This window comes from Spermophilus citellus (genome assembly GCF_964194105.1).
Source record: "Spermophilus citellus genome assembly, chromosome: 2".
In the NCBI taxonomy this organism is placed as follows: Eukaryota; Metazoa; Chordata; class Mammalia; order Rodentia; family Sciuridae; genus Spermophilus; species Spermophilus citellus.
This window is the reverse complement of record NC_138183.1, coordinates 4,019,101-4,031,653: the sequence shown is the minus strand read 5'-3', so window position 1 is coordinate 4,031,653 and position 12,553 is coordinate 4,019,101. Positions and strand designations below refer to the sequence as shown.

The window sequence follows — 12,553 nt, the reverse complement described above, 5'->3', positions numbered from 1 at the left end:
GCATTTAGGTTCCAACAGCCTCCACTGAATAAGAAAAGTTAAACAAATTCACAGCATCAAGAGCGCTGGGAAAAACAGACAGGCTCTTGTGAAATTCTTAACCCATATAGAAAGAAACACACCATCACAAAACCCCTGGTTGCTTTTTTAACAGCCCTTTCCTTTCAAATCCTTGTCACAGCCACAGCTCAGAGAAAGCAAACTGCCCAGGCGAGCCCCAGGAGCCTGAAGTACGCTGTCCCCTCTGAGAGTTCCCTGGGTCCTACAAGCCCAACCAGCACTTTCTGAACTACAGCTCAACCCAGACCCTGATTTTCTCTTACGTGGAGGGGAGGAGTTAGCCCTGGGTTGCTTCCCCTAGCACGAGGACAGCAGGCTGTGTCCACCACTATTTGGAGCCGGAGGAACCCGGAGCTCTGGCCTTGCTCAGCGCCAAGCTCTGCTTTTCATCTTGCATTTCTGAGCAATCTCCATAATCACCATGAACTCACAGTGGACGTCACCTGTGGGCCAGAGCTTTCAGAGCTGTTCAGGAGAGCATCTCTCACCAAGTCCTCACTGGAGAAAGAGGGACTTCCAGCCACCAGGAATGTGCTGCCAACTGCAGGGCTCCCGATTCGCCTGGTCCCACGGGCGTCACTGAGTCTAAGACTGGGGAGGAAGGCGGGGAGCTCTGAAGTGAACCCCAGTCACTGGCTCTCAGGTCTGCTCTTTTTGACTTGGGGAGGTGGCACAGTCCCCCAGGTGCTTGAGGAATGGGGTTCCTGGGGACCCACTGGGGCACACCCCACCCTACTGGACAGACAGCACGGAGACTCTTCTCCCCTGTGCTGGCCCAGGCTGGCCCACTGCAGTCCCCCAGGAGGGACGGAGCCTTGACTGGGGCTCTGTTTCAGGATGCATCCATCCTGGGGCATCCGTGAGATGGAAGGCCCAGGCAGGGCGCTCCGAAAAGGCCTGTCCCAGAGCTTCTGTGTTTAAGGAGGTCTCTTGCCCAGCTGCAAAGCTGACTGCACTTTCAAGGGAAATGGCAATTTTGGCAGAGAACACTTTAATGTCTGCAAATCCTGGCAAAGCAAGAAGTCATCAATCAGCAAACAGCATCCAACGACTGCTATGGTGGGACACCAAGACATTTGAGACGAGCCTGCATTGCTGGGTCTGAGGGTCCGAGGGCCAGAGTGGCTCGATGTGGAGGTATCAGTCAACCCTAATTAGAACACATTATCCATCTTCCTGACACTTCAGTGAGATGTCTGTTCCGCTCCGAGCCGCAGCTCTGTTCGAGCAGGTTAATTGATATTCTGATGCCTTCGCTCACCATACCCCTGCGGCTCGGTTCTGTTTCATCACACATCAAAAAGGCCGTATGCTCAGGGCACTCGCGCACCAGCGCAGAGCTGGAGGTCTGCACAGCTGCAAGGGGTATGGTATCACAGGAGGGACAACACTGAGCAGATGTCACAGATAAAGAAAGAGAGGAAGAAAGAAAAGAAGCCAGCCAGCCTAGGGAGCTGGGCAAGGCCCAGCGGAGCACGGCCTGGCGGGGCCCAGGCCACCCTGCATGGTGGGACACTGGCCTTTTCCGCCCTCCTGACTGTTATTAAAGGCAATTAGCAACTGCACACAAGAAGCCTCTGCTGCCCTCGGGGCCACTGCCTTCTGATGCATCGCCTTCTTCTCCTTCTGTCTCCTACCAATGCCAGAGCGCGGTTGCTCCTGGGGTTGCCCAGCTCCACCAGGGCGAGGCCCCTGGCTCCCGCAGAGCTCCGCCAGCCCTGCCCATCAGAGACATCCCCTGGAGCTGCAGGCTGAGTCCCCGCAGTGGGGGGGGGGGACCTGGGGGTGGAGATTGGGTTTCCATCAATCAAAGTCGTTACGCCTGCACCGTGGGGCCTTTGTCAGTAAGATGAGGGTCACTTGAACACAAGCACTGCGGGACCACAGCCACCTGATAACGGAGGCTGCTACATAACTAACCAGCAGGCCGTGCACACAGAGCGGACACACTGGGCAAAGGAACGTTCCCCCAGGTGGGACAGAGCCGGTGGTGCAAGCTTCCATCATGCTATGCAGAATGGGGTGAATCCAAAACTTAACAACTGTTTACTTCTAGAATTTTCCACTTAATATTTTGGGGCCACAGCTGGCAAGTAACTGAGGTCTGAGACAAGGAGGGATGGCGGTACCCAACTACCCCAGAACCAGGTGCTCTGACTTATCCAAAAACACGACCAAGCTTGAAGAAACACACCTTAGAAGATCAAGTTCGGGATACTGAGCCCTTCTAGACGATCAGCAAGAATGTTGACCTTCAAGTTTCATCTCAGACAACGTGTGGCCCCTGCCGGCGCTCTGCGCTCTATGTGCATGCTGGGGGCAGGGTGTCTCCTCCTGAACTTGCCCCCGGGGGCTCTGACTCTTCCACCTGGCGAGTGGGAGCTGGAAGTTTAGGTCTCAGCAGAGCAGTGGGTCAATAAAACCCGACTCCTCTGAGGAGGCCAGTGACATCTATAAACCTGTGAGCGCCACACCAGTGACAAGGAAACCCCGTGCCCCCACGTGAGCGTGGTCAGAGTGATGTGACCTGACGCCAAACCAATGACACCACAAGGAGAAACAAAGCACACCGCTGTGGGTTCCATGGCCAGCACCGGCTCCCGCACGGCTGACATTTCCCCTGTGAAATACGACTTGCTCTGTGGCCCGGAAGCATAAATCTGTGAACCACACGAAAAAAAATTAAAAAGAGCCTCGAAACACACCAAGTAAACTCAAACTGTGGCCCCACACTCGTGTGCTCCATTGTCTCCTTATCGTGGAGTACTGAGTCTCCGCTGCAAATGAGATCTAAAAGAAACCAACCCCTGAACACGAAGCGCAGTTTTGCATTTCATGCACAGCAAAGGGAACACCCCCAGCTGCCACGAGACTTGGGGGGCTGGGGAGACCCTGCTCCCGGCCCCATCAGAGACTCCCCTGACTGGGGAGTCGGGAGACCAGCTCCGACGGGCAGGGCGCTCAGAGCCTGCGCTGAGGGCGACGCTCTTGGCTGCAGGAGGGGGAGCAGGGAGCGGTGTCTGACCCTCAGGCATTTCCAGAAGGGCTGTTTTTTCTCTTCAGCAACAGACATCTTCCTCCCAGTGAGTGGGTGGGTATCCTGTGTGGTGGCCCCTGATTAGAGGATGGGTATGACTTGCCATCAGCCCTCTGTTCTATCTTGTCCCCAACGTGGCCTCAACACTCGTCTGTTCTGTTAACAGGACCGCAGGCCCCAGGTCATGGTTTTGGATGCACTGAGTGGAGGCCCCTTCCGTGGCTCCTGCAGCCCACGCCCCGCAGCTCAGGCTCTGGGTTCTGCCCCTTTGCCTGCAATGGAAGAGTAGGAGACGGAGAGATGGCGGAAGAGGCGCTGCAGATGACAGGAATTCATCCACCAAATGCAGACATTGACAGTGACCTCATGGGCTTCCAACCAGCAGGTCCAGCTTTCGTCAGCCCAGTGGGTGACTCTGCTTGGGTGGCGGCTCTGTGCGTCATGGCCAAGGAAGAAGAAAGGGAAGAGGCGTCAAGGAGACCCAGGAGAGGTGGAGCACCAGCATCCCCGGGGACTTGCCCAGTGACTGCCTGCGCCTGGGAGGGGTGAGCCAACATGCCTGCCGCAGCTTCTTGCATTGTGCTCGTCCCCAGCTGCAGGGGGAGAGGCTCAGGGGAAAGAAGCCCTCCAGCTGTGGGAGGTCGAGGCCTGCCTTGTGAGGTTCTGGAAAGGGGCTGTGAGGCTTGCTGGTGGCCACCAGCTGAGCATGAGCAAGCAGTGGCCTTCCACTCCTTCGTCACCCCAGCTGTCCAGTGTAGGACAGGGTCTTAACTCTGTCCAAGTGGACCTCAGGGCCCGGCACAGTGATGAGCACTACACTTGCGTTTTCTCATTTATGAGGAGCAGGAGCGAGTCTTGAGGGTCACGCTCCGCAGCACCCAGGGTCCACACCTTGTCTGTGAGCCTCCGGGCACTCCACACAGAGGAGCCCCGAGGTCGGAGCAGCTCCCGCCACTTCCTGTGCACGTTCCCCTGGCTGCTGTCGGCCAGCCCAGCTGAGAGGAGCTCAGGCCACTGGGCGGACGTGAGCGGAGTGTGGATCCCAGAAAGCCACTCTTTTCAAGTGTGGAGCAACACGACGCCACCTCCTGACCAGCCGGTGCCACTGGGCACAGCCTTGCCCATGTCCCTGTGCTGGGACAGAAGGAACGGCCGCCGCCAGGGAAAACATTCTCCCTTTTCTCTGAGACACATAATTTCCAGACTGTGACTTTCCAATTCAGTCTGGTTCTGGTGACAGAGAAATGCTTGTGTCAAAGGGCCTCGCATAGCTCACAGGGGACAATGGAGCCCCGCCTGGCAGCCAGTGAGCTGAGAGGACAGCCTTGGCATGGTGGCTGCTAAAACGACCTGCGGTCCTGGCCCGCTGGCCTCTGAACTCAGCTACATCCCCTCCTCCACCCAGGACTTTCCCGTTTCATAAAAGGTCTAATGTAGGACGATTTCTAAACACGCTTTTCAAAGAGATATCGATAAGATAAACTGCAGTCCATCCGCAAGGCAGGATCACTTTAATTTAATGTTTTAAAAGTCAGCATCCTGGTGGTTGATCCTTGTCACAGTCAATTAAAGGAACAAAGGGAAAGAAAACAGGACGAACTTCGGCAGAGGGCGCCAACGTGGGGGGCAGCCCCGGGCACCAACAGGAAGAGAACAGAAGGCTCTGCACATGCGACAGGCTCTCCAGTGCTCCAGGCCCAGGCCCCACGGGGCAGTCCACGCTCAGGGTCCAGCAGTTGAACTTGATCAAGGGATAGGACACCAAAACCAAGTGCGAGACTCAGAAACAACTTGAAGATGGAAAGCAGGAAGTCACTTGAGCGTCTCCACGATTCACGGGAAACCCCAACAGGGGGAGGCCAAAGCCATCTCCCCAAAGCCACCTGGAGACAAATGTGCGTCTCCCATTGAAAGCCTCACTGAGTGCTTTGGGTCTGACTGCATCGTTTGCTGGATTTTAAACACCGTCCTCTCCCTAGACCAACAGCAAATTGGACAGGATTTCATTGCCATGGTGATGCAGAGCTGGGAAGTCATCCAAACGCATTCATTCATTCATTCCATAAATATTTACCAAGCATGGAGCCCATGCCAGACCGGGGGACAGGCTGGGGACCTGCCACTGACTGCTCAGAGCATTCACTCCCAACTCTAGTGTGATGGTGCTGAGGAGGCGTGCAGAATGCCCTGGGTGTGTGACAGGAGTGGCCGCGTCCGGAGTGGGCGAGGGCAGGTGAGGCTGGAGGCCGAAGGATCGAGAAGCAGCTGTCCACCCGGGCGGGGCCACTGGCGCAGCAAGATCCGCAGGCCAGGATCTGAGCCCAGGCTGTGGTGCAGGTGCTAGCCGACTCCGTCCTCCTCTGGAGGCCTGGTGGAGGAAGAATCTTCTTCCTGGCCCCTTAGGCTGTGACATAATCCAGCTGCTTGCTGCTGGATGACCCCAAACCTTGGCTTCTTGCTGCCCGAGGCTGCCCACAGTTCTCAGAGGCCGCTGGCTTTGTTGTGCCAGCAGAAGACCCTCTCTATGGTCTGCTAAGACACTATTGGATGGTGTAACCATGTCCCGTGGTCCTGTCCCATTCCAGGGGAGGGGGTTGCACAAGGTGTGGATGCTGGGAGGTGGGAAATGGACAGGAGTCCCCTTGGGGCCTGCTACAGTGTACCAAGGCCCTGAGCAGGGCAGGCCGGCTGAGTTGGAGGCCTGAAGGAGCTGTGTGCCCAGAGGTAGGTGAGAGAGGAGGGGGGGTGAGGCTGAGCCAAAGGCAGGCCCAGGCCCCTCAGCTCTAGGGATGCCCACAAGAGGGACAGGAGCAGTGGAAGGCCCCGGTCACACCACTTAGTAAAGGACAACTGCTTGTCCACAGAGGACAATTTCCCAAGTATGTGCTTCCCAGAGAGCACTAACAACAGCCACCTGCAGGGAAGGAAACTGGTGGCTGATGGCAGCAGCCAGGGGCTCTGGACCTTACACTAATTTGCACCCACATGGACAGATACATTGTGGCCAAGAAATAAAATCGTTCCTATTTTTAAAGTGATCTCTCAGGGACAACAGGGAAAGGACTGGGAAGAACCCAGGACAGAGGCAGGAGGCAGACCAGGAACCAAGTAAAGCAAAGAGATTCTTTAGTTAATTTCAAATAAAACAGCACAAACAATGACCGTGGTCAAGGCAAAGGTGAGGATCCCTTTGGAACTGACCTGACCCCACATTTACAAACTCAGTGCCTATGTCTCAGCTCAGCTTTGTCCAAAAACTGTGCCCTGCAGACCTGGACACATTCTGACCTCAAGAACTGGACTGTCCAGAGGAGTAGCTCATGGGTCTCCCACAGAGTCACTGCCTTCTGATGGTTCTAATACAAACTACTCATTTTTCTTTCTTTTACTCATTTGATGGTCACTTAAAAAAAGATCTTCAAAGAGATTGCATTAGACCAAAAAGAAAAAGAAATGAAAACCCAGCGTTGAACCAGAGTTCTGGTGGGCGGCGGTTGCATCTTTCTCTCCTGAACACGATTCCCTGTCTTCTTCTGTGCTCTAAATTACCAATTCTGGTCCCTGTGAAGCTAAATAATATTAATTACCATATAAATGAATATGCATATGTGTCATTTTCTCCCTAAAAGCAAGAAAGCCTGTTTGTTTTGGATGAGGGTTTGTTTTGCTTTTGAACAACCAAAGCACATAATTAGAAGCCTCACCTCTCACTCCTGTCTCCACTGGGAAGAGATGAAAAAGGTTCTGGGTGCCCCATGAAGGTTAGAAGAAATTTTAAAACAAATCGAAGGAGATATTTCTTTACTCTGCAGGTAACGATGGCTTGGACATGATCAGAATCACAGGCCTGGGAGGGACTTCTGTGTGCAAGCCCGACCCACTGTTCTGCAGATGGGGGAAGGGGCTCAGGGAGCGCAGCTTCCCGGAGGAGCCCCAAGACCAGGCCCCGGCAGCAGGAACACCACTGTATTTGCACCTTGGTTCTGGGACTCCCTCTACTGTGGTGGCCTCTGCACCTGCGAGATGAGGAGCCGCAGTATGGCCTTCGCAGGGCTACTGGAAGGCGGGTGGAGACCTGGCCATTCATGCTACACTCTGATCCGTGTACAGTCACGGTCTTTCTGCACAGTGTGAGGTGTGCCTGCCATGGGACCTGGCAGTAGGGCCAGACCAGGCCTCCCGACAGCCCCACCACCACCTCAATGCTGGTTGTGACAGTGAACATTACACATTAATGTCATCGACAATGAGTTATAAGACAGGTGGTCATATACGGTATAAGTAATAATACAAATTAGAGCATTATTATACTAACAGTAGATGCTACCATCATTTGGTGACAGTAGTGGCCATTGGCAAGGACTTGGGATGTGGGCTCCCGTTGCTAGCTTCTGTGATACCAGGGCAGAGAGTCGAAGCACCCTCAACTGTGGGGCCCCTGGAGAGGAGCAGCTGGTCATCGCAGTCCCACTGGGATCCTGCGTCACTGCAGTTCTGGGCTTCTAAGCACCTTCAAGGGAATCTGATCCCAGCAGCAGCTCAAGAGGCTGAGGCAGGAGGATCATGAGTTCAAGGTCAGCCTCAGCAACTTAGTGAGGCCCTAAGCAACTTAGCAAGACCCTATCTGTAAATAAAATATAAAAAAGAGTTGGTGAGGGCTGGGGTTTTGGCTCAGTGGGAGGGTGCTTGCCTAGCATGTTTGAGCACGGGGCAATTCTCAGCACTGCACATAAATAAATAAAAATAAAAGTCCATTGACAACCCAAAAATCTTTTTTAAAAAAGGGCTGGGGATGTGGCTCAGTGTTTAAGCACCCCTGGGTCAATTCCCAGTACCCAAACAAAAGACACTCTGAAAAGGAAAGGGGGTCTTCTACAATAGGCATGGGGAGGTCCCACTGTCCTTGCTAAGCTGGAGACAGACTCCTGCTTGACAGAGCTGGTGACAGTGGTTGGTGAGTGGCTCAGGACAAGTGCAGTCTCTGGGGCCAGGAATGGCAGGATCACTCGCTGCCCCTGTGTCCAGAACCAGCATCAATCAAGCTGATAGTCCTGGTCCCGAAGCTCTGGGCACAAGGAATCGGAAATTCTGCCTGGTGTGCACGACTGGCCTGCTGTGCTCTTATCATCTGGTTTTCTGGGTGCTTGGGACTAAACTCGGGGCCTGGTGCATGCTAGGTACTCTCTAACACCAAGCTAGGCCCCCACCCCACTGTGCTTTAAACACAGTCCCCAGCTTAAGGAGGGATTCCAGTCCCAGGCGGCTCACTTTTATGCCAGCGGAGCAACCCTGGTGGCCGTCTAGCCAGAGGCGATGAAGAGGGGAAAGCTCTGCGCTGAAGGCAGTCAGTGACTCCAGCCTGCTGCCAGGCCCCTGCCACCCTCCACCCGGCAAGCTCAAGGGCAGCCAGGTGAGGGCGCCAAGCACTGTGTGTGGAAAGCGCGTCCCACTTCCGATCCCAGAGGATGCTCCTCTCCCTTTATTAATCCCAGAGGATGCTCCTCTCCCTTTATTAATCCCAGAGGATGCTCCTCCCCCTTTATTAATCCCAGAGGATGCTCCTCCCCCTTTATTAATCCCAGAGGATGCTCCTCCCCCTTTATTACCCAACAGATGGGCACTTCCCAGATGGAAGACAGGAGGCCTTTTCAAGGGTGAAGGATGAAGGGTCAAGTTTAAAGAGTGTTCCCTGAGGCTGGCTGGCCTGAGTAGAGGTGGGTGAGCTGGGTTTTGGCCCCGCCTCGGTCCTCGGCCATTCTCCCAAGCTGGGATGGCCCCTCCACAGTCCCAGCTCTAGAGGGGGTCCTGGTCTTCCACAGTGGTGTCCCCATCCCCACCCTTCTCACTGTCAGCCTCACTTTGGTCATGTGACATGCCTCCCGTTGCTGAGGAGCCAAGGTGCACCAATGCCCCTGCTGGAGTGGACGGCCGGGAGGTGGCTGGCACCAGAGTCTGGGCAGCCAGGGACCCGGAGCCCCGAGGGCTCTGCTGAACTCTGCAGAACGGAGCTGGGGCGGGAGCAGCTGGTTAAGATGCAGGTGGCCAGGCCGACCCTCCTCCACCGCCCTGGAGGCAGCAGGTGCTTCTTATCCGGGGCTGAAGGGAAAGCACAGGGCCATTTCATACCATGGGGACGTACTGGCCAGCCATGGCCCCTGGCCAAACACGGGAGCAGTCACAGCAGCGTGCGCAGAGCAGGGCAAGTACATGCTCGGCTTTCTGGCCAGAAGACCAACAGGGGGCGCCCCAGGGAACTGGAAGCTGCTAGGGAGATGCGGGGGGGGGGGGGGGGGAGCCACCGTGCTAGTCCATTTTTGTTCTATTACGACAGTGGAAGTGCCGTGTCCGACTCACAGCCTAGCACGGGCCCTGCTGAGCCCCCGCAGGTCACTGCATCCCTTCCCACTGCAGGGGCAACGGCCCCTGGAGAAAGGTTCATCTTGAAACCGAAGGCCTGGGAGGCGAGGGCCAGGCCTGGCCCTCTCTCAACAACTAACCAGGGTCTCGGGAGAAACAGCTGGTCCCTCCCAACAGTGCCTCCACTCACCCGAGGACGCCTGCCACTTCCCGCTCAGCACCACCCCCAGATCCAGCTCACAGCACGCACACCTGGGGGGCAAACCACCCTGACGGAGGCCGCAGCCAAGTCAAGTCCTCGGTGAACTTCCGGCCTGGCCCTGTGCTGGCGTGGCCGACCCCACCCCGAGCACGCCTCCCACAGAGACCCCACAGCAGCTGTGACTGGGAAGTCCCTCCTGGCCAGGGAAGGAGAAGCAGAGACCCAGAGGCCCAAGCGACCTCAGAACTGAGAGCAGAAGGACTCTCTGGATGGGCTCAAGGAAGGGACCCAGGGGAGGAGGGAGTCCGGGGACCGGGCAGATCTAAGAACCGAGAGAAAGAAAAACGAAAACAAGGTGAGCCCGGGCCCCAGGGTCCTGGGGGACAGCACAGCCCTCCCTGGTGCCAGGAGAGGAGCGCACAGAGCCCTGGGGTTCAGCTGACAGGACTGCGGCCATCCTGGTCAGAACTACCACTTTCCCCCAGGTGACTTGGACACACGTCCCAGGCCCTGTGGGACAGGGGCCTTAAGAGAGGCCCGGGCAGCGGACTGACTGGTGTTGGACGCCTGAGTGGCTTTGGAGAAAGCCAGGTCCACTGGAGCTGCTGCCCGCCCTGGGCCAGCTTACTGAAACCCCTTCCTCCTCCCTCAGGGGGTGGGGATGCCCCATCCTGCTACCCCCTCCCCGGGACATTCTTCTGTCCCCAGATTTCCAGTGAGTGGCACTGTGCAGGCTGGGGTCTGCCTGCCCCTTTCTCGGTGGTCCCAGGGCACCTTGGGGCCACTCCTCACCCGGGCCCAGGCTCTTCTGAAACGGTGCCGGGAATTATTTGAAGAAACTAAGACAAAATGTAACGGCTTCCGGCCGCAGCTAGACCCTGGGTGCTGACATGTGCTGGTTGTCCTGTCCCCTCCCACCACAGGCACGCTTCTGCAATGGTCCCTGCTTGGACTCTCCCCCGGGACCCCCCAACTGGGCCAGGCCTTTCCTTCAGGGGCCCTGGTGGGAGCCGCCAGCCTCCAGTCCCCATGGCAAGCCACAGGGAAGGACACACCCACAGACGGCCCTCTCCTTGGGTCTGGCCATCCCTGCCCCGGCCACACAGCAGTCTCACCTTCTTGACGCAGTCCTCGTCCGTCAGGCGCTGCTGGATCAGCTTGATGAGCAGCGGGCCGGGGACGCTCTAGAGGGAAGAGGACCGCCTGAGGGTCACGGTGAGAAAGAGCCCACGCTGGCAGCACCCGACCGCCCGCCTGCCTCAGCCGCCGGCACCTTGCCCATCCAGTGCCCGTCAGCGCCCGAGGCAGCTCTGCCGGCCACCCCAGGCCCCCCAAGCCTGGCCTGCAGGGTCGCCCGCTGCCCCTTCGCCCCAGGATCTCCTTGCTGCACTAACCACGTGGCCGTGCGTCAGCGTCCCCAGTACAGGGCAGAGCTCGCAAGGAGGGGCAGCTCTCACTGCTCGGTGCCCTCACAGGGTGGCAGGAAGGGGCCCAGGCTCGTGAGAAGAGCGCGTGTCTCCTCCCAGCTGCACCTTTGGTGACTACCGGTGGCAACGGCACACTGACCATGGGTGGTGTCACATCACAGAGTGGTCAGGTGCTGTGGAGAGGGGCTTCCCCAGAGAAGTGGCGGCTAGGTACCGGCCAACCCACCACCGTCCCAGGGCCCAGCTGACCGATGAGAGCGCGAAGCAGGGTCGGCTTGGTTGCCCATGACCCTGTTCAAGCCGCGCTGTCCTTATCCCTTTTTTAGAGAGGAGGGAGCTGGGCTGGGGGGGAGTCAAGGCCTGTCCCCAGGGTGACACAGTCAAGCGGGCAGAGCAGGGCTGGAAGCCAAGACGTCTAGCCAGCGCCGTCTTTGAAGCACGGCGCCCTCTGCCCGCCCACTCAGCCCGGCAGGACCAACAGGGCAGCGGGATGGGCCAGGGCAGGAAGGCGGGGCCGGCCTCCCTGGGCGGTCTCTCTCCCCGCTCCCTCTTCAGCAGGACCCAGGTCGGGTTCACAGCCACGTCGGAGCTGAACTCACAGAGCCTTGGATGCCCACAGCCCACCCCTCCTCCGAGTCCCCTCTGCCCAAGGTCCCTGAGAGCTGGCGCATCTCCCAGGCGCCACACAGGAGCCTCCAGGCCAGCCCAGCCCACACCCCCAGCTACATGGGGCCACCCTGTCCCCAGGTGCTGCAGAGGCCCACGGGGGCGCCTGGCTGAGGTGCAGGCAGAGCTGCCTCGTGCCCTTTCCACCAAGCCGGGGACGGTGCTTGGCTCGCAGAGGAGCCCCTACCAGCTTCCAGTGTCCCCGGGCTCTGGCCCCCGGCAGCACTGACGCGACGTGGGAGGAGAGGCCAGGCCTTCAACTTGAGAAGCCACGTGGAAGGGGGTCACAGTGACCAGGTCCTGCCCCCAGGTGCTGTGAAGAGCACCTCAGGGGACAGAGCTGGCAGGTCCCAGGGCTCCTCGAGCAGGCGGTGACACAGAAAAGGTGCCGTGAAGGGTCTGCGCCCACGGCAGCCTCTGTGCGTGCTTTGTGCGATGGGGAGCAGGCCTCCCGCCTGAGGCGCACCTCGTCCCGCCCCAGCGAGGGGACAGGCCGGGCTGGGCTCACGCTGGCACAGATGAAGGCGAGCCCTGGACAGCGGGGTCACCTGCGTGCGCACAGCAGGGGAGGCGGGCGGGGGCTGCCCACGGAGCTACGTGCACAGGTTCCCGACAAGAGCAAGCTGGACAGGGACACCTGAGGGTGGAGCCAGGGCTGTCCTGGGGATAGGCACTCAGGGGAACTGGCCACAGGGCTGGCCAGGTGCCGGTCAGGAGGGTTGAAGAGTCCAGTGCAGGACTCCACTAGGAGGAGGCTGCCAGGGGAGCAGAGAGGGCAGAGCAGGGGAGGACCAGCCCCAGAGA

General features: G+C 58.0%; 1 protein-coding gene across 5 annotated transcripts in view; it reads right to left on the bottom strand.

The window, feature by feature from the left end:
• The window catches only part of AK8 (adenylate kinase 8), a 109,489-nt gene that overhangs the window by 81,049 nt on the left and 15,887 nt on the right, over nt 1–12,553 (bottom strand). For 4 of the 5 annotated variants that reach the window (XM_081278712.1, XM_081278714.1, XM_081278715.1 and 1 more), the window contains one exon: nt 10,772–10,840. The exons of the other annotated variant lie outside the window; for it this stretch is intronic. In XM_081278712.1, coding sequence (XP_081134838.1) covers nt 10,772–10,840 — 69 coding nt within the window. The remainder of the gene's footprint in view (nt 1–10,771; nt 10,841–12,553) is intronic. 5 annotated transcript variants of the gene reach the window in all.